General features: G+C 41.4%; 1 protein-coding gene across 10 annotated transcripts in view; it reads right to left on the reverse strand.

Moving 5' to 3' along the window:
* The window catches only part of BMAL1 (basic helix-loop-helix ARNT like 1), a 48000-nt gene that overhangs the window by 8094 nt on the left and 17597 nt on the right, over positions 1-22309 (reverse strand). For 3 of the 10 annotated variants that reach the window (XM_030273424.4, XM_030273422.4, XM_030273423.4), the window contains exons 2-12: positions 15130-15252; positions 14299-14446; positions 11533-11553; positions 10603-10641; positions 10215-10256; positions 9552-9709; positions 8045-8124; positions 6953-7045; positions 5854-5971; positions 3169-3318; positions 1188-1434 (exon numbers count right to left, since the gene is read on the reverse strand). In XM_030273424.4, coding sequence (XP_030129284.4) covers positions 1188-1434; positions 3169-3318; positions 5854-5971; positions 6953-7045; positions 8045-8124; positions 9552-9709; positions 10215-10256; positions 10603-10641; positions 11533-11553; positions 14299-14438 — 1088 coding nt within the window. In that variant the 5' untranslated portion in view covers positions 14439-14446; positions 15130-15252. Of the gene's footprint in view, positions 1-1187; positions 1435-3168; positions 3319-5853; positions 5972-6952; positions 7046-8044; positions 8125-9551; positions 9710-10214; positions 10257-10602; positions 10642-11532; positions 11554-11808; positions 11893-14298; positions 14447-15129; positions 15253-22309 lie in introns of those variants that run through there. The other 7 variants (XM_041716436.2, XM_030273427.4, XM_072929470.1 and 4 more) reach the window with 4 other exon arrangements.

Here is a 22309-nt window from a genome sequence, read left to right on the forward strand (position 1 = left end):
GGGAGTAAGTCTGATCTTTTTAAAATAAAGATCAGACTTACTTGTCTATAAAGAAGGCAGAATGGCATTTTCTGAGCAACAGAAAGCTACGAATGCTCCCACAGCTCCCAGAGTGAGCACCAGCTCTGAGCACTCGGGAGTTGGAATTTTCAAAAGCTTTCTATCAAATTAAAACCAAAAACACCCAACCTAACCAAAACCCACAAACCCAACCACTCCAAAACAGATAAGTAACATAAAAAACCCCATATTTTCTGCACTTCACTTCCTCCCATGACTATCCTCTACTTCCTCTCAAAGGGCACTAAGGATCAAGTGAGTCTCCCCTGAAAGCAATTCCAGCAGGCAGATTCTGTCAGAGTTTGGAGCTTGGGCTTTTCTGTGTCTCAAGCAGCTGAGCCAAAGCCACAGGGAAAGTGGAACAGCCTCATCTGGGCAGTCTCAATGCCTCCTGACAAGGAAGGGAAGAAAACAACCCCTCTCCAACCAACCCAGCATAACCTCTCCATTAACATCCTTCAACCTCCTACTTTACCCTTGATGATCCAGTAATTTTCAAAGAAGATTCAGGTCATATGTGCCTGCTACTGAAGAAATTCAAGCCCTTTCTTTTGGAAAAGGAAAGAATTAGCCTTTTAGATAATAAATTGACATTTGAAAGCAGATACCACACGGGCATAAGTTCTCAGAGCGTTTCCAAGAGATAACCCTTATGAAAAGCTTTCCTTCTTACAAACACAAAGGGCCACAGAGAGAAGCATTAATCCAGCAGAACGTGTCCTAGTAAACAGTTATGTAAGTGTACATGCTAGCAAAGCCTAGCCCAGCCTCTGCAGTCTCTTAACTGCCTGCTGTTTGCAAGAGGTTTCAAGTGACAGAGGGAGCAGTTGGGGTCCAATTTCAAAACATTTTCTTCTGAAGATGACACACATACATAACCCCCTTAATGAATCGGCAGAAAAGATCCTGGCGTTATTCTGCCACCTTTTTGGAAGTTTGGAGGATTTTTTAAAAATTTAATCAGTCACACTGAATTAACGCGTAGTAACAGCTTTGAGCTCCACCTCAAAAGCCAACCCAATAAAAAAAGCTAAAAAGGGCAGCGATTTCTTTTTGCACTGCTGCAAGGCAAGCTGTTGGTGAGCTGGACAGCGACCTGGGGTGGGAGCTGCCAGGGGAAGTCTCACCTCTGATCTACAAAGACGAACTTGCCGTCGATGGCGTGCCGGGACACGTATTCCGTGGGCTTCACGCGGATCTCGCCGTTGGCCGGCTGCGGCACCACGTGGGGATGGAGCCTCCCGATGGCAACCAGGCAGCTCAAATTGCAGCCCTCGTTATCTGGCTCGTTATCTTCATCCAGGCCCATCTTTGTTGGAGGCCAGCTTTTTAAGTAGCCTGTGCTATGAATAGTGCAAAAGCTTTTGCGGTCTGCTGTGAAAAGAAAAAAAAACAAAACAAAACAAAAACAAACCAAAAAAAAAAAACAAAACCAACAAAACCCAAGAAAGGAGTTAGGTCGTGGGTACAGCTTTGGAAAACTTCAACTCAGCTCTGCCAGTCTTATGAAGGAAGTTTAGGATACTCTTCACTAAGGAGGAGCTGGGGGTGTTCAGCCTGGAGAAAAGGAGGCTCAGGGGAGACCTGGCCCCTCTCTAAGCTGCCTGACAGGAGGATGGGGTGAGGTGGGGATCGGCCTCTCCTCCCAGGCTACCGGTGACAGGATGAGAGGACACGGCCTGAAGCTGCATCAGGGGATGTTCAGGTTGGACATCAGGAGGAATTGCTTCATGGAAAGGATTGTTAAGCATTGGAAAGGGCTGCCCAGGGAGGGTGGAGTCTCCGTCTCTGGAGGTGTTCAATAAGTGACACAACACCCAGTGCCACAGTATGGCTGGCCAGGGGCATGTTTGGTCAAAGGCTGGGGCTCAGTGATCTTGGAAACTTTTTCCAGCCTTAATGACTCTGTGATTCTAAGGGATTTTTCAGCACTCCTGCTGTAATGCAGCTAATCTGAGATAATCCAATAAACAAGTTATCTTGGCAAAACCACTGTTTATGCTGAAACATCAAATAGCTCAGACCAGTGTTGCTTACGGTAATTTTGAGAAGAAATTGCATCACATTTTATTATTTCAGCAAAAGAGGCAAATAATCCAAATGAATGTATGAAGAAATTAGTAGATTAATAAATAAAATTCCTCTTTCATCTTAACCTGAGGCTCCTACAAAACCCATGTTTGGCAGAACATACTCTGGGGTGTACAGGGGACAGCTGTACTCAGGGGCGATGAAGATTTGCAATGGCCAGTAAAAGTCAGTACCCCAAAGAATTTCCATTCCTCAGCACTGAGCAGGCCTGAAAACTCCAAGAAGATGACTTTCTTAGGCAGGTGGAGTAAAAGGCTTATGCCAACTACACAAACTGGCTTCCTCAGCAGTGAGCACAAAAGCAGGATCCAAGGCTGAAGCTGAGCCTGAACCTCACAGGGAGCTGGAGCAGCTGCCAGAGCCAAAGAATGCACCAAAATTATTCTGTTCTCTTGCTGTTTGTCTTTTCACTTTAACTAACACCAAATGTATCGTTCACAGTACTCAAAGAAGAAGTCTTCACAAATTCTTTGAGAAGAAATTTTTTCAAAGAAGAAATTTGGGCTAAATACATATTCCAACATGCCTGCAATAACAGCCTGCAGAGGAGAAAATATTACCAGCACTGCTAAGGCTACAGGCAAATATTGCAGGTGTAGAAATGCCATGTTTCCAGTACTCAGAATGTACCAAGCTCACAGATGAACTTAGAATTACACTCATTTTTTGAGGTGGAGATCCATCCACACATCACTGGGCAGATGACAAGGAACAGCTCCCCTTTACGGGAGACATTGGCCAGGTGGTCAAGACTGAACGTGATCTGACCAATGTCTGAGGATGATGCAATAACCCCTCAGAGGTGTTGGCACAAACTGCCTGAAAAAGTTTCAAGAAAGCAGAGTGGAGTATTTGGCTTTAAATGCTAATACAGGTGTGTAAGAGGTACTGGAGGGGGGGTGAGGGGGAGTTTGAAGAAGTGACAAACCTAGACCTCTGAATATTAATAAAAAATTCATCCACTGCGAACAAGCAGCATTAAAAAATGATTATTGGCAATAAAGGCATGATGGTTACCTTTCTTCTTGGAGCAGGTTGAAGGGAAATCCTTGTCTTCCACCTTGACGGAGGGCCTGTTGCACTTCATCCTGCAGAAGAAGGAGCGGCGCGCTCCGGAGCAGAGGCGCGAGGGCCCGGGCGTGATGTCCGTCTTCACCGGGAGCCCGGCTGGCAACAGCGAGGAAGGGAGGGTCAGGAGCAGAGGGAACCACCCCACAGACCCCACCCCGAGTGCTCCAACCTCACCAGGCCTTGCATCTCCTGCCTCTGAGCTTTTGGTGTGTATGACTGTGCAGGACCCAGCTGACCACACTGACACCTTGGGGGTTAGCTTTTTATTTTTTTTCTTTTTTTTTTTTTCCCATTGTGTGCTGCTTTGGTGTGTGGGTTTGGGTTTCATATAAGGGGATAGTAAGGTGTGGGTTTTCACACAAGCAGACAGTAAGGTGTGGGTTTTATATGAGGGGATGGTGAGCTCTCTTCACAGAGCAGGGAGACACAATTCCTCCTCTAGCCAGGGACCCAAGGACAGCCAATCCAGACCTCAGGCCCAAGAGCACAAACAACGTGGACTGAAGAGAGAAAAACACAAGAAGCATGGGATTTCATGGGCTGGGAATGTAATTGGACAATGAACTCCAAAAATGTGAGATCTTGTAACCAAGCCCTCTTTTGCTTCCATTTTGGAGTCATACGGGCAGAGCCACGACTGTGGCTCTGGTAACTGCCAGGGTATGGCTTTTGAAGGCTCTTCAATAAATATCCTTTTTACTCCCCTTAACTCTGTCTAGCCTCTGTTCCAGCTGCTTAAGGCATCAATACCAACACTGCAACTTCTGACTCTGCTTTCTGCTGTTAGAACACTGAGGCCAGCTCGAGAACACGGGGTTCTGAGTGCAAAGATCAGCAAGAGATCGGACAAATGCACGCAAGTCCTGTGATCAACACTGCAATTTCTCTGAACTGATTAAAAATAGAGAAATCACTTTTCCACAACCAGAGCAGAATTCCATTAACAGTCACACAGGAGGCTCCTGACCCTGGCACTTTTCTATCACAACACCCTCCCAGAAAACACGTGTGCATGGAGAGCAGAAGAGCCCCAGTGACAATCCAGGGAGAGATGGAGGAAAAAGGGTACCAGGGACCCACTCAGGAACTGAAAATCCCCAAGACTTCCAGTTATGTCTCAGAAGTCTCTCCTGCCTTGCAGAAAGAAGTGTACATGAACATGCCCTAACAATAAATTCTGACCTTTATCATATTCTCACAGGGGATTCTTTTCTGTGGGAAAACCAACCAAAACACTTCACTCTGAGCCACCAGCAGAGTGCTGGTTCCACCAGGGCTCTGGGAAGACATGGAATGCTCCCACGGCATGCATCAGGAGCACAGGTATCAGCAAGGCCAGTGCTCCAAGGGCTGGTGGAAGATTTAAATCACCCAGCAACTTTTCCACAGCCTGCCATCCACTCCAACCATGTCTGCATGGGGATATGTAAAGTCAACATGAACAAAAACTTCTCAGGCCTTGGGGGCTTTTAGCATAAGGAGGAATTCCAGCATTTTAGTGAAAAGTGCCTCCCTTACAATTCCACTGGAGTGAGGTGATCTCCAGGAGTTCAGGCTGCCCTGCACCACATGCCCTCCAAACTGCTGCACCGTGGTGTGAGTACAAGCTGTGCTGAGTTACTCATGCCAAGACAAAAATAAATACGTGCATACATCCTCATACTCTTCACCAGTACGAGTTCTTGAAATTCTACCAATCCGTCTATCATAGCAGATGGGAAGACTGTAATTCATAGTATTTATTTTTGCCCTAACTTTGTCAGAGCCATACAAAAAAAAAAAAACCAAAAAAACCCAAAAACCCAACAAGAAAACAGGAGGCAGCACTGGATATTCATGCTTGACAACCAATGAAACCAGGAGCCAGAAAAAACTTCAGCTGATTCTGCTGAAGCCTCCAGGCTCCCTGCCCTCAAATGATCTCTTTCAGCTTCAGTTTCTGAAGCTGAGCTGGTGGCTTCTGTGAGCTGAGATCCAGGAGATTTCTGCTCCTGACAAGCATGAGACTTAATGACCTGGAAATCTGCAGTTGTAAGATACCACCTTCCACTTAAGCAGTGCAGACTCCTCTTATAAGAGGGAATTAAACACCCACTCACCCCAAAAGCAGCAGACATTCAGAACTACTTTAAAATACCAGAGTAGAACAGAGCTAAGAGATGTGGCAAGAAATGATTGCAAAGTTAAAAACCTTCTGAGAGAAAGGCTGGGTCATTGATGGCAGTAAGCAATAAATAAGCAGATAAATAAAATGAATCCTCTATCTTGGCTGACAGCTAATGACTACCAAGATAACGAGTGTATTCTGACCATTGAGAATGATGGATTAGAACAAATGCTTCACATGTTCTAATGGAAAAAGTTTTGATGCCTGGAAGAGAGAGGACACCTCACAGGTGAAGCCAGTTCCAGTAATGCCTCTGTGCCACAGTGCATGCCAAACCCAACAGCTTTCAGGAACCTGGTTCACACTTTTTTTTTGTTTGTTTGTTTCTTATGGTCTTTAAGCTACAACTTCCTTGGCATGAGCCAATCCAGGCAGCATACCCCCACACCCCCACTTGTGACGTGAGGCAAAGCCCCAGCAGCAGTGACTCTAGACCAATTTTCCCCAAAGCTGGTAACACTCACTTTTTGCATCTATAAGTCTTTCTCGTGGCGCGGTGTCAGAAGAGGAGAGCTGCTCCTTCACTTTGGCAATGTCTTTAGGATGGAGATAATCAAATAAACTTTGACCAATCAAATCATTCTGTAGAGATTGAACATTCAGTCAAAAAGTAAAATAATGGCTCAGTATGTTTTCTTTGTTTTAGCATGCAGTATGAACAATCCTTTTACACATAGGTGTAACCAAGGAATACCAAATACCCAGATCCAGCCTCATTGCAGGGGGTTTGGACTGGATGACCTTTAAAGTGTCCCTTCCAAACAAACTATTTTATAATTCTATGATTTGATGGAAAGTTTTCTCTGTTTATTGAAGTTACTACTACATTACACAGTAATTTATGTCATCATTTTCAGTTAGAGTTTTGCAGAATTGGCATGCTCAATTTCCCCCCACCAAATATTCTGGTTTTTACTTAGTCTTACTTCTTCTACCACACATTTGAATGAAAAAACATCCTAATTGCAAATGTCCTCTTTCATTCTTTACATATGAATTTAGTATATATCTAACTAAAGGCTGGCTGAGGAAAACTTTTGAAGCTAATACAGGTTTAAATTTTACGAGGAGTGAAGATTACAGGAAGAATGAAGATTATTTACATGGTTCAAGTTAAGCCTTATGTTGAGCATATGTTAAAAACCTGGCTTTGGTATAGCTGCTTTCCAGTTTCCACCAGTAAGCATGCAAGCAAAACCAGAACAGGTTGACTGCTCGAAACTAAGTTGAAAAATCCATGTGATGCTACTGGAAGCACCCCAGACTGATGTTTCAGTATTTGCTTGCACTCCCAATTAGGTAATGCTTTTGCAAGCCTTGAGGGTAAATCCTTGAGCAGAATGCATCAATCAGTGAATTAAATTTAGTTCCTTTTCACCTCCTTGCTTTGAATGGAAACCAGAAACAATATTCTCTAATGACATGGCAGAGAAAAGCTCTCTCTCTTTGCAACACCTCTCAGCTTTCAGGACAGACTCATACCCACCCCCTAGTTAAAGGCATAACCATCAAAAAGCTCTCAAATCTTTTAAGACCTAATGCACTTAAAATGGAAAAGAGTACCTGACTGTAGTTGAGGATCTTGAAGACAGATTCTGAAACAAACAGTATCTTTCCTCTGTCACAGCCCACAACGAAAAGGAATCCATCTGCTGCCTAATCGGGGTGGGGGGAGGAAAGTCAAATCCCAAGTTATACATCCACATTGCATCATTATAACCTTTAAAAGCATTTTGTGTACAGTAGAATTTCTACACTAGGAGAGTTGTCTTAACATTTAGAGGTAACTGAGTCAACAGGAAAAAATGTGAAATTACAATGAAGAGGTTTTTTTTGCATCTGCAAACATTTTTGGCATGATTCTGGGCATTGTGCCCAGAATGTAAAATAACTTTTATGAGAAGAAAGAATCCATGCCTTGTCCAATAATATTATGATTATGTTTAATAATGCCTTCAAATTAAAATGTTATTTTAACTGTACTTAAAAAAGCTCCTCTTTTAGAAATCAACCATAACCTGGATATTTATTTCTGTGCCTGGAGGCAACTAATTTCTATTTGCAAAGCCCTGTCTTTTAGTCACACACAAGCATGCAGGAATAGGCCCCAATTATGTGTCTTCAGAGTCACAATGCTGCAGAAATTAAATTCTGCATATGCTGCATCTGGACACTGCAGTGCTTCAACAATTACACAGCCCTGGAAGAGCTTAACTACTGACTGATGAGAGAAGCTCTCCACACTACAAAAGCAGTATAACAGCAGGCAGCCAAACACACTAAGTCATGTTACATCAATGACCTCAATAAAAATGTGTTTATTGTATCACTGGACACTGAAAATCATGGCAAGGTAACCCAGGGCAGCAAGTCGGCAAGAAAACAATTAATGCAATTTTGGTTTGTACATGTAATAACTGAAGATTCTGATGATTCCCATCTAAATCCCCCTCTTCAATCTTTCTGCTTAAATTAATAAATGCTAATCATCATTAAACTCACTGACTCTGTGAAGCAGGCTCCAGATTTCTTAATTATCTTCCATAATCAAAACATTCTTAAGCTGATATACAAGGTAGAAAAATACTCGCAGTGGGCTTTGGGAGGGCTACAGTCACAGATATTAATATCTCTTAATTAAAAGTTGGAACATACCCTGAGAATAAGATGTTTTAATTCATCATCTGATAGAAAAGCAGGCTTGTAGTTTGCTTCTGTATATGGGTTTGTAGCACCTAAAGAAAACAAACAAACAATTCCCATATCATTAACATTACACACTTAAATGAGCAATTTTCCTTTGGCTCCTTCTTAGACTGTCGTTCATTGCAGGAGTTCTTTAAAATGAACTTTTTTGGTTTTGTTTTACTATTGACATGAGCTCTGTTGGTATGAACTTAAAAAAGGATGAAGCTTTTTTAGCTAATATACAAGTACTGCATGAAGTAGAAATGCAAATTAAATGCCTCCGAGATATAAAAGTATTCCTTGACATATTATTGAACCCTAAAGCTGTCCTTGATTTATGGCCTAGTCTCAGAATTAGAAATTATAAAAATAAGATATTAAAGAATAAAAACATTCAAACTATTTCTTCGCCTTATAACTCAGTAAAACACGACAAGCTCATGTAAACAAATCATGACTTAGGAATTTACAAATCCATTCTCTCATTCCAAGCCAAAGATAAAACCCAGCATTATAATGACATCATCTTACAATGCCAAAACCCCAAAACTGGCAACAAATGAGGCAGATATTTATTAAGGAGTAACTCTTCTCATTCTATTCATAAAGGCAGAGAAGAATCAAATTAGTAACCACTGAAGTGTTATGAAGTATTAACCTCATCAAATGACAGTGGCAGGAAAGATAAGCCTTCCCAAATGCAAGGCTAAATATGACTAAAGGCATATTTATCATACTATTATTATCATATCTCCTAGAAATGAGAACAATCATCGAGATCTTTTTTACTATTAGCTGCATCTTTTTTTTTTTTAGCTCATTAGTGCATTTTTTGAAGGCTTACAGCTTTTAACATCAGCACCAATTGTACCCAAGCACTGATTCACTCCTATGAAGCTTTAGGAACACACGGGAATTTCTCACAACCTCAACTCTTCCAAACCTGTGTGTTTCCTATCAAATGCTTGCAACAGAAACTCATCAAAAAGACCAAAATTAAGTTTTCAAAGTACTCTCTAGTTTTTCCACACAGAGCTAAAGGTACAAACACAAAACCTTAGAAGTCCTGTGGGAATATCATAGCTAGAGAGGTAAGATTTTAGGTAACAACTTGGTACATTGCCTGCTTAGAGCAGTGCTCAGTGTTGCACCAGAATTAACTGTGCACTGCCCTTAAGCCCTTTGTTCCCTCTCCCCACCTGACCCAGCTGCCTTGGTGCTGTAGAGCCTGGCAGTAGTGATCCATAGGTCAGATGATGGAAAGTTATTATTTTCTCATCCCCAAGCTCCCCCAGAAATGTCAGGGTATTTACTGGACCACAGACTAGCAAGCTGTGAATGAACACTGAACATCAGATGCTAAGAGAAGAGAGGAGTCCTCCCAAAATGAATTCACTTACTCCTTTTTGGCAAAAAAGGGAGAGGAAGGGCGTGGCTTTGGGGAAATGCCACTTGGAATGGCCAGGCCACTCACCACGAAGTGTTTTCATGTGCTGGACAGCCATCCTGAGCACGGTGAGCTTGTCCAGCTTGCGGGACATGGCGTTGCACGTGGGCACCAGCGAGGCCAGCTCGTCGATGAAACTGTTCATCTTGTCCCTGCGCCGCTTCTCGATCTGGCTGTGAGCCTCCCTGCACACACACACAGAGAACAATGCCCAAAAACAACCTCCTCAGGGTGAGTGAGCTGCCCTGCTATCCTTCAGACACCCTTCAGACATTTGATGGGAATTATTTGGGTTATAAGCAACAGGAAAAGTTGCAGCACGAGCTTCTGGTTTGTCAGGAAAAACACCCGGTGTTGGTCAGGTTTATATTTTCCCATATTAAGATTCACTGCTAACGCTTTCACAACCCACTATTGAGTCTGAAAGAAGAAAGGTGAAGAATGTAACATTACCAGAAACATACCTGGCTTCAAATTCAACAGCAATGAGGTGACTAAAACCAAGTTACTTATCAAATTAGCTGTTTCACTCTATGCAGATGTAATGAAAAATGTGAACAGTGCAAAGATATGGAAAAATCAGAGGTCAAAGCTAGAAAAATATATTTTCAGAAGAAACATGCACAAATAGTTCATACATGGCAAAAAGCAGGAGACAAATCTTTTAAATATATTTGTTTAGAGCATTACCTTGCATTTTTTATCCTGCCTTGTTGGTCTGCATACTCCAATCTGTTGAGAAATGACATCACAAAGTTACAGTGTTGAAAGCACTCAATCCATCTCTTTAACTGCATCTCACATCCTACTGATCCTCATTAAGATCAGTTTTTTTAGAATTTGAATGTTTATTTAACCTTTCTACAGCAAAGGTCAGTATTTGTAACATTGTGCCTCAGACTTGGGGGTGTTTTAGCTTGTCTGTTCCATGTTGTTTGAACTAAGATTGTCTAGATTATTGCATCATCCCAGCAGAGCAATGAGTTGGGACCACAGTGGCACTGAGAACAGGCATCCACAGTCAGGATCCTGTGGAAGAACTGTGGAACTGAGATTTCAGTGACTGTATCAACAGTACCTTCCATGTTGGTCATCTTTATCTGTATCCATACCTTCCCTGCAGAAACAGAACAAAACAACACATCACAAATTCAGCAGGACTGGCAGAACTGTTATCCAACTACATGAAGTCAGAATCAAGTATTCCTTCCATTTCTAAATCACAAATACAAAAATGGGAGTATAAAACCAACAACCTGGAAGGACTAAGGAAGCTGTGTGGTTTTTGTAACATTAAAACGTTTTCTTAAATTAGTTGTGTCTCCTCCAGAACTCACTAAATGGCACAGTTTGATGTGTTTGACAGTAAAACATGCTGTAGTTCAAAGATATCATCTGTTACAAAAATGTTTTTCAGTTAACTACAGAAGACAGAAAAAACCCAGCCTTGTGCAGATGCCTGTATGTTCTATAGCTCAGTTTGCCTTATAGTAGTTGATTTTGGGGTAGAAAATGGTAATAACCTAAATTATCATACCATTGGAGATGGCCAAACGCAAGGAGAGAAAAGTCTGTGTGAAACTAACCAGGCACACTGGAAATTAGTCCAACTTTCAGTGTAGATACATGGTTTGCTTTTGTTTTAGCATGAAGAAAAGAAGTAAGGAGAGAGGCATGAAGAATAGAAATAAACCCCATCATTACATTTAATATTGTAGCCACATGTGCACAACTAAGCAGGAGAGGAGAGTGTAAGTTTTCATAGGTGTACTTGGTAAAAAAAGCTAAATGCTCATGACTACACATCTATTTTTAGACAAAATAATTAGGAAGAGAATGTTTTGATTTACATAAATCTGTACAACTGTGCTTACATGGACATTCCTAGGCCAACTCATTCTGGTTTAATTTCTACCTGTGAATTTTAAGTCTATGGTAGCAAAAGACAGGGAAAAAACGCTGGGCATCTTTTTCAAGTGAAACCAATTACTAAAATATTTATACTTACTCAAAAGGAAAGCCATCGAGTCTGAAAAGAAAGAAAAATAAAGTACACCATATATAGGAAATAATAACAATGTCTTAGATTTTCTGCTGAAATTCTCAAGCTAATTCATATTCTATTTGAAATGAAAAGCACAATGAAAACAGGACAATAGCAGTGAGCATTTTCTAAAGAAAAAAAGCTCAAATTAATCTACTTTCTGAAAGAATAATTCTGCTTTTTAAGAAAAGAGAGCATAGTTCATTACACTTAACGTGAAAAACTAATAAAATAACTAACCTAAATTATGTTATGCAAATCATTGAGATTTTGTTTCATCTTCAGAAAGGAAAGATCTGTGCTTTATGCATGTTGTCCTTGTGGTTAGATAAATGGGATTTCAGAGGACTCTAAGGCCAGAAATAAAACATAAAAATAAAAATAAAGTATCCCAAGTTTCTCAATTTTAGATTCTTGACCAGCAGGATAGATGCACATTTTGCTTTAGACTAAATCCCAAGCTGAACTTTATACAGACTTTATCATATCACAAGGAAATTAAACAGAATTTCTACATGCAAACTAACTGCTGGCATCACTTCAATTCTGTAAAGTGATCTGAAATACCACAGAAATACCTCTTACCATGATAAAAGGCTATATTTTAGAAAAGCCTTATGAAAAAGCCTTCTCATCTCAGCCAATAACATACCAGTTATTCCTGTTCAGCACTGGACACGAGCCTTCTTAAAAATAAACATGGTAGCCTTTCATGTAGGGTTCACTGCACTCTTAGATCAATTATCTTTGTGATTAGTTTTAAAACAATAGCATAATAATGCTAAATGTTTTCTTATCTCTTCTTCAGTCTGCACACCTGAGTTACTGCCTTCGCCACTGACTCCATATGCTCACAATTTAACAGCCCTTGAGACACCACCTTTAGCTCTGGGATGTTTGTGTTAAAAACCCCCCAGAAAGCCAAATCTAGAAGAGATACAAGGTAAATTACTAATGCAATAGGGTGGTTTGTTTTCTCATCATGTAATATTTCAATTGAAAGCATGACTCCCAAAAAAAGAAATTTACTGTTCACAGTCCTGTGCATGAAGCCTTGGACAACAGCACTTGACCAGCCCTTGCTGAAGTGACAGCAATAAGTTGGGCAGGGATTTTCCTGGAGGAGTTGCAGCACAAAGAACTAAAAAGCTTTTGTGGAGAGCTGAAATTGCAGCTTATGACTCCTCTTGCTTGTACTCAAGAGGTGATCAAAGAACCACCCTAAAACACTGGTTCTGCCTCCCTTACTCCCTGGTACAGGAAGCACCAAACTGGGCACTTGGATGATTTATGCAATAACATCATTAACAGGTAGCAGAAGTTGAGCAGTAGCATTTCTGTACATTTTCCCATACATACACATATAAGGAGGGATCAAGGTATTTTCCTTTAAGTTCTGCTTTCCAAGAGGAACATTTAGTAGCCACCATTTACTTTGCAACACAAAATGAACTACGGTTTGACTACACTATATGTAGTGGTATGTAGTGTATGACTACAAAATAAACAAACTTATTTGACTAAGAATTCAAGGAAACAGAGTTTTCACACATTTTTAAAAATGCACACAGAATTGAAAGGGCAGAATTATACCTTACAAGAACAAGCTGTCTTTTGGAAAAGAGGACTTGAGTAATGCTTCCTATCCAGAGGAATAAAAATGGAGAAATCCTTTCTAGAGAAGAGGAAGTTGGTAGGATTGAGGCTGTTCACTCAGTTTTGTAGCAGTCAATTCAACTAGAGGGACACATGTGCTTTTCAGGGAGACGAAAGGAATTCAGAGAGGTATTTAAAGTTTCATGCCTAAGCTCTCCTAAAAAGAATCTAATTCTTAATTGTGATGCTCAGCATGCATTAAAAATTCTCCTCCTCCTCGTAAAAAGAGCTGCCAACAATCCAAAGGCCCTCAGCAATAAAATCTGTGCTAAGTTACATAAAAATGGACTCTGTGGCTGGATGAATAATGGATGTGGCCACTCACAAGCTCCCCTGCAGCCACACTTTGTAAAGTTACAATGCAGAGGAGGCTTGCACAGGCACTTGCAGTAAGCAGGTTGCTCTTGCTGTTCCCAGTGCAGGAGACATTACAGGTCTGGGAGTTTGGCAAACTCTGCTGTTCCCTTCACTGCTCTAAAGCAGAGATGGTGGGTTTCCTTCTACAGTTGAGAACCACTACAAGATTAAACCAGATGATTAAAATAAATACAGCTCTAATACCTCAGACCAGAACTATTTAGGTTCATATTCAAATGAGAGACCAAAATAGCTTCATCAGGTAAAGGTTGGCAGCCCATTGATAGAAAGTGACTAAATAGGAAAAAAATAGGTGAAGAAATTTGCTTCCACTTTTCAACAAATTTATTATCTTCCCCTTCTGTTAGTCATTGTAATTCCTATGTAAATGGTCAATATAACCAACCTTCACACAGTACATTTCATCAGTACTAATTCCATTCTCCCATCAGCCAGAAGTTTTTCTCCTCAGACTTACCCCATTTGACAGCCCTCAATTCTAGCTGCACTGAGATGACAGCTTTATTATTATTAATATTAAATAATGAACTTGGCTCTTAGTACATAGTAGCTCTCTTCTTTATTAAAATTTTTAAAGCAGGTTGTAAAAAAGAGGTTATTTAAAAACTGCTATAAATATTTCTGTAGTCTTCCCCACTGTATTGTTATGTTACCACCTCCTTTTAGCAGTGCTAAATCAAGAGAAATCCAACTTACTGATAATCAGTTGAGCTTCCCTTTCTTTTCCTATTACAGTCCATTCCTGAAGTGCTAAGGGAACTGGAGATCAAGTCAGCAGGGTCTGGTGACATAAAGTCACTAATTGTAGAAGATATGTCCATCCTTTGGTCTGCCATTGGACTGTCTAACATTAGGGAAGAAATAAAAAACAACCCCCAACCAGAAAAGCACTGCATTAATATAAACAGACACATATTTTTAACCAAAGAAATTATCTCAAACTTAGCATTCTTAAAAAACTGCAACGAACAGTTTCTGGTTTTTCCTACTGCTATAAAAATAACAGGTAATTTCTCCCTTTCCAGTTACTGCTGTATGGAGTATTGAACACAAACCATGACCATTCTCAAAACACATTATGTAACACAATTTTTTTAAAGATTTGCCAGAATGATCTTGAACTAAACCAGGCTTACTCTTCTGTTACCTGGCCAGCCAATTGCTTTTTCCTAACAGGAATAATTCTGGCAGGGAACACTTGTTTTAGTGTGTCTCTGCATTTGAATATCATACAAGAGCTCACAAACTTTTAAAGTTCTATTTCCACTGAATTCAGAACATTTCCATAGAAATAAACACCTCTGCACAGAAGACTCCACAAACAAAAATAATGTAACCCAATGGTGGTCAAAGAAGTCTAGTTAAAGATACAAATTAATCTAATTGGCTTTTTAATCCTCTAGACTGCAAGTAATTCAAATCTTCACTATTTAATCCTCTAGACTGCAAATAATTACACTGTTGGAAGAAAGCCTGTGAAAAGTTCCCTGCTAAATAGCATCAACTGTGAAAGAGAAGAGGTTTTACCTGAAGGCCTGTTGGAAGCCTAAATCCACCTGGGCAAAGATGATGATGCTCAGCCCAAAGCAGCTGATAACCTTAGAACTCTTCCATGCCTCATGTTCTGTTGGGTCAAATACTTTCAAAAACCTGAAAGGGAGGGAAAGCCAGCAAGCTTAAAAAACATCTTAAAAGCAATTGGTTTAGACACAGTTTACAAAAGCAATAGATGTTTCCAGCTCAGGGATCAAATATAATTTCCTTACAAAGTGTAGAAACCTTATCCATCCATCCAAAAGGTTAGCTGTTGGGATGTGCATCTCCAATGGACCAAGCTTTGGGCAGAAGGAACCTCTGGCACCACCTCCTTTTGGGCCCTTTTTACCATCCTCTGGTCTTTGCACAAACCCCCTCTGCTCACAATGATCACAAAATAACAATTACGAGCATATTTGCTGCCAGAATGAGTTAAATTGCTGTCACAGAGCAAAGGACAGACTTACCCTTCAGTCCTGACTGCCTTACTCTAAAGGTGGTCCTAAGTTTGGGCTTGGCTTACTGTTTTGTTTTCCACAGTTGGCATCTTTGAAGGACAGGGGTTAAACATGGTTCTATTCTGCGGGCTTCAAGCTTTATACAAAATGCACATCCCATACTACAACTCAAGCCCTCAAATGTGTCTCCCAGCTATACTACAAACATGTGGATGCCCTTCCCTTCCACACTGCTGTCACAAAACAAGTTTTTCAGAAAAACCTACTGGAATATTTAGAAACTGTTTGACATTTTCCTCCTGCAAGGAAACTTCCAAAGTCCACTGGACACACAGTTTTCTGGCTGATCCACCTGTGAGCATCCTGCCTGCCTTCCCAACCTGTGACAGCAGTAGAACTTCCCAAGTACACAGAACAAGCAGCTCCCCTGACACTCTCCGAAGTTTACGAGCCAAAAATCCTGTCAATATGATCCCACTGTAACCAATTCTGCTGAAGCATGTATGTAGACATGTTATGAGTTATTACCCAAAAAAAAAAAAAAATCCGAAGTTGCTTGTTATTATTTTCTTCAGCTCTGCCAGAACAGCAAAATCAGAATTTCCCAAGCTTAAATTATCTAAATTTCTGGTCCTGGCACTGTAACGTCAGGCAAGTCATTGTCTTGGTACCACAAGCTACTGAAAAAAGGAGCACTGTTTGTTCCATCAGCAGAGCATCCAAATTGTTGCTGAGAGCTCACTGTCCATCTCACCCAACAACTTCTCTGTGGTCCTCTCCCAATAACCCAACCCCTTTTCAATTTTTGAGAATATGTGGGCATACTGGTAGAGGCACATTAAGAGGCCAGCTGGCATCAGAACTGACCACAGCTAAATCAGTACAAATTTTACTCCAATTACGAAATGCTATTGAATCCATAACCACATTTGTTCTGCAAGGCTTTCATTCACACCCGTAGCTATTTGTAGGTCAGGCCCTACTGTCTCCCTATTTTCCCAGCTGTCTGCTTTGTCTCTCTTAGCCCCAGCAGCCCAACAGCTACAGACTCAATGGTGTTACTCTGGTGGATGAGGTTGCTGCATCTCAATTTACCAGTAAAACCAGCCACTGGCCATTTCTCTGTGCTTGGTTCAGACCCAAACCCATTATCTTCAGTCTCAGTTGATGTGCAGAAATTAGTTATAGTTAAACTTAGTTTCTCTCTATGAGAGGGTGCTGGCTGAACTCACATTTTACTGCATTAGGTAACTTCATGGACCACCTATGATGACCTCAGACAGATGGCTGGGATGAGCTGGAATGAACAAAGAAAAAAGGGAGTGGAGGAAAAAGGGTTTGGAAGTTTACCACAGTCCTCTCTCTTTAAGAATGCCTGCAACAGCCAGCATTTTAGTTTCAGAACCAGAACACCACACAAGTCACCGTGCACTAATGCAAAAACTAAATTGTTGTTCATCTCAAACAAAAATTTCGTATCAGTTTTATAGAAAAAAAATGAAATCAAGTATCCATTCAGCTCTGCTATTTTATACCTGTCTATATTTGATAGTCTCAAAGCAGTTATTTTAAGTGTCTTGACTGCTTAAGCAGAAAAAAATACATAAAGAGCAAAATTCCCAATTTAATTTTCAGTCAGCCCTTTCACTACCATGTCCCAAATGCTCACCCAGTCCTAACAATCACAGTCCTACATTTTAGCATTAGAGGAGTCAAGAGCTATGCATGTCTCTTGAAATGAGTTTTAAAGTTAAGAAGATGTCAACTCAATGATCAGAGCAAAAATCAGCATGCCCCACTAAATAGTGAACAGTCTGGAGAAATGTTTTTTCACAAGGCTTTCTTAAAATTCTAGGAAATTGAGTATTATCTGTCTTTTCAGCGTCCATCTGCTGGATGTTCAATGCCTAAAAAAAAATTCTCTCTGAGGGAGAACACAAAAGTTACCCATATATGTAAGCAAAGATCAAATCTTCCATATACGATGCCAAATTTGTTGCCAAAGTACTCTAAGGACCTCCTTGAAAAAAAAATGCCATGGAGTCCACTTCCTGATTGAATTCTCCTGCAGAGGAGAATCAAATTATATTTCATCATTGTATCCATGACAGTTTGTCTCTACAGCCTGTTTGGAACTACTTCCTTGGGATTCCCCTTCCTTGCATTTCCTCTTCCTCTGATCCCCTGAAACAAGGCTAATGAGACAGCAGAAATAAATCTTACTGTTCCTCCCTTAAAAAAAAAAAAAAGCGAGATGACATGTGACCAGCTTAATCATGCAGCAAAGCTGATCACGAGTACACAAACACCTCTGAGTAAATCAAGGTCACAGCTAAAGTAGGTCAGTTCTGTGAGCCAAGCACCCACCCAGAGTCAGGACCTCTTTACACAAGCCCCATCAGCTCTGGTTCCCCCAGGCAAGAGGCAGCCACGTCCAAGGCACGCATGGATTTATTCTGAAAGAAATGCAATTCACAACTTTATGAATCACGAGTGTCTTGTATCTCAAGAGCGCAATTTCGCAATGACAGAAGAAAACCGTGGTGCGGTTTCCTGAAGAAGTCATTGAAAAGATACTCATTGTCCCTATGGGTAATGACTGAACCAAAAACAGCCCCAGGAAGGAAACCATCTACTTCCCTCCACAGCATTGCTGGAGTTAAGTGTCACAGCAGAAGCTGGTACAAAGCAGAAAAAGAGGTTCTTCATCTTCCCTAGCAGCAGTTTGCTGCTGCTGGAGGCTCCCAACACACTTGCACTTGATGGGGGGGAGATTTCAGCTCAGCAGCACGAGGATGATTTCAAGATACAGACCAGTCTCCATGGACTCAATGCTGCAAGTAACAAGCAGCTCCTACATCAGAGCCTTTATTATGGAATACTCCATAGGAATCACAGGAAGATCTTCGAAGTAAAGCAGAGTGGTTTCCTTTGCCCTTGGTACTTAAGGAATACCTAAGTCAGAATCCTTCCTATCTTCCCAGTATATTGATACTGTTTGGTTTTAATGGCTCCCTAGCACCATTTGCAAGTACTCTGCATTTACAGAAGACAAAAAGCCCTGTGGCTTCCTCTCACATGCAGGTGTATCTCACCACACTCTCTGGTGCAAAGAAGGGATTTTACCCTGGTTTGTTTGTTGAGGTCACCCTTTTACCACCGAGTCCTCAGCATGCTCACCAGCCCTGGCAGCCTGTGATTCACATCTGAGTTTTGGAACTCCTCCCGACATCAGCAGCTCATGTTTGGACCCTGACCACACACCCAGAGCTGCTCCAGCCTCTTGCAGCCCCTCACAACAGGGCAGGGAGATGTTCTGCTCTGTGGAGGGCAGAGGCACAGCCCTCAGCTGCCCAAGAGACCCCCTCTTCCAAAAGCTGCTCCCCATCTTTCCTAAGTAAAAAGCAGCAGGCTGGAGGGAAGCAGCCCATGAATTTTTACCAGCCACAAAGCTACAAGATAAGCAATTTTGACATGGAGGGGAAAATGTCTCCAATAAAAAGAAGAAAAAACTCCACATGCAGTTTCTCAGTAGACCAATCTGTTCAGTTACACTCCCACACCAAAAGCATCTGATCATCAGCAGAGTTTCTGAGAAAAGGCAGAACAGGTCACATCATGGCATCTCCTCACAGCTTTCCAGACCCTCACAGTGGTGGATGGAGACACACAACAATGCATTTTAACTTGCTCACAAAATACTGAGACTTCCAGATCAAGAGGGGTCATGGGCTCCTGTCTCTCCTTGTTTGAGGGAAAGCACCTACAATCTTTATTTCCAGCTACTTTAACAAAGGATGTCTCGTTGCCTTAAAACCAAGAATAAGTGCTAACTAAAATAACTTCCTCTTGCATGGGGGAGCTCAAAACTAGACCCAGAACACAGAAGTGTCTGAGCAGCACTCAGTAAATGGGAAGGATCACTTCCCCCAGCCTGCTGGCAGCACAACTCCTAATGCAATCCAGGAGGCTCTTGGCCTTCTTTGCTGCAAAGGCACCCTTGGTGGCTCATGAACCATCAATATCTTTTCTGCCAAGCTCTAGTCCAGCTGTTCAGTCCCTAATCTGTACTGAGACATGGGTTTTTTCCTCTCCAGGCTTTTCTATTTCTCTTTGCTAACTTCCTAAGCTTCTTTCTAAAATTTTTGGTGACCCTTTTCTCTGGTCTTTAGAGATCCCCCTGCTTGGTAGCACACTCATGTTGTGTCTCAGACACTCGTCCCAGATTTGCATTTGTCTGCAGCTCCAAGTATAAAGTTTCAGACAGTATGGAAAGAAAGGAAAACAGACTGGTTCTGTCTGCAAAGAGAACCCAATAGAATTAAACAACCTCCAAAAATCCTAGCTCATGCTCTTTTCTCAGTGAAGCAGACCAATATGTGTTTTGAGGTGGTGTAGTCACACAGGAAGGCCTTGTGGATAGAAGCAGAAAAGGAAAAATAGATCAAACCCAAAGCCAAGCCATGTCACCTCCAGGAATCAAACCTGTTTAGACCAGCTGTGCTATGCACGAAGTATCTCCCTCCTTATCAGGGGACTGGGATATACCTGCTCAAGGTCTAGCTTAAAATTCTACAGAACAGCCACTGGAGACATCATCAGAACCAGCATCCTGATTATCCAGCTGACTGGATAATCCAGGAGATTCAATTTCTCCTCACATCTCATGAGTCTGTGCCTCTCTTCTCTACCTACCCACTGAATCCCAGCTGCAAGAGGGTTTCAACAAAGCTTGCCAGTCTGCAGCCATTACTGAAAGCTTGGTCTAGTATAAGCTCCCAGTCGGCCAAGATTAGACTCTCTGAGCTCTCATTCTTTGAAGTGAGCTTACGCTGCCCTGTTTGCACATTTCATTCTGGGCAGCCATCAAAAGGAAACATCACAAGGGAGCTAATCAAGCCCTTGTGAAAAGGTGGTGATGCACACTCTTGGAAGTCAGCAGGAACACGCTGCTGTTACCAAAGGAATTTGGCCTGCTTCAATAATCAATCTGCCAGCACATGCACTCCTCAGGTTTCAAGAAACTGCTTCCACAGGGAAAACAGAAAGGGACCTGCCTTTCTTGGAAGGCCAGGCTTGGAGGGATTTATGAAACCTAGACACATGAAACAAACTGTAGCCTCTCTAAAGGCTGCTGGAACCAAGAAGTACTGGTCTTCACATCAGCAGATAGTGGGTATAGCTCCCAGAGCTGCACAATTCCTAAACTCAGCCCCAGCACACGGAATGAGACTGAACCAGCACTTCAGGTGTCTCCACTGAGAGCAGGAACCACTGAATTCTGCCCGAGAGCTCTGCACACTCTGGGTGTCCCTGGCTGCCTCGTGACATTTCATGGACACGCTGAGATCACCACAGATATTCTAGGAACACATGTTCATATTTCACCTCAAATGTCAACAGGGATACATTCAGGAGGATTTTACCAGGAAAGTGTAGCTGCCACACAACACCTTTAAGCTAACAGCTGATCTCCTACAAAGAGGAAAAAAAAAAGTTAAATTCAGAATTACACCCAGGTCTAGCTGTCAATGAAAGATCCTCTCTCAATCAGCACACTCCTTTAGATGTCTTAGGATTTCCACAGGTCCTGTTGTTCTAAAACATCCAGACTGATTTCACTGGAAAGGGATACAACCATTATTCCATAAAATGGAATGAAAATCAGTTGTCCCGAGAAAGCCAGCTGCCTGTAGAAAAAGGACTGAGCCCAATGTCAGAAGTGTTTTAATTATTTAAACTCGAGACATCCAAGCTAACATACTTTAAAACAATGCTTCAGAAATGTTGTTCAGCACAGCATCCCAGAATTTCTGTAATATAAGTTATTGAACAAAGTAACATTAAAAATAGGGGTCACTAATGTTAAATGTTGGTAAAGTAGGTTCACAAAATCTACGTTAGGATATGATATTTAATATTTATTTATTCCAATCCTTCAGAAGATTTTGTATATGTGTGAGAAGAAACAGGGTATTGTATTTTCAAGACTGGGGAGAATGAGAATATTTAAAATTCAAAGACAACAGAAACTTTAAGGTTTTGGGCCCGTTATTTCAATCTGCTCATTTGACATCAAAATCAATTGTTCTTTTAGTAATGATAGAGTTCAAAGAAACAGATGCAGGCTCAACAAAGGAAATCTACCCCCTCAATTACTACAATATAAACTTAGCTGAACTCCTGAGTTTCCAAGCCAGGTCCAGCCTCTAATGTGTGAGGGACCTCCTGTTTCACATCCAGTGGATGCAGTCCTTGCTCACTAACTCCAAACCAGCCAAGGGATTCGGAGAGGGTGGGAGGCAGAGCGGGGTGTGTGAAAGACAGGAAAATCCATCCTACCATGTGGGTAAATCAATTATCCAACATTAATGGGCTTCAAGGAAAAACCTGATCCAAGTTGATATCTTTAATAGCTTATGCACTTATAGCATGCTTTGATCAGAAACACACATCCAAACCCACAAAACAACAAAAACCTTCTCAGCTGAGGAGGCAGTGGTTCTGTGAAGTCTCCCAAATTGTACACATTACTTCTGATCTGTCAACAACAGAAGAGGTACTGTAGAGTTGACTTCAAAGCCAAAATTTTTAAAATATTAGAAATTTCTCTGTAAGAGGACTGTACACAACCTGGACTGACATTTCTGGAGCAGGAGCAGCATACAAGATAACAAGTAGGTAAGCTACTTAACTCACTCCCCATGTTATAC

This window comes from Taeniopygia guttata, chromosome 5 (assembly GCF_048771995.1).
Source record: "Taeniopygia guttata chromosome 5, bTaeGut7.mat, whole genome shotgun sequence".
Classification (NCBI taxonomy): Eukaryota; Metazoa; Chordata; class Aves; order Passeriformes; family Estrildidae; genus Taeniopygia; species Taeniopygia guttata.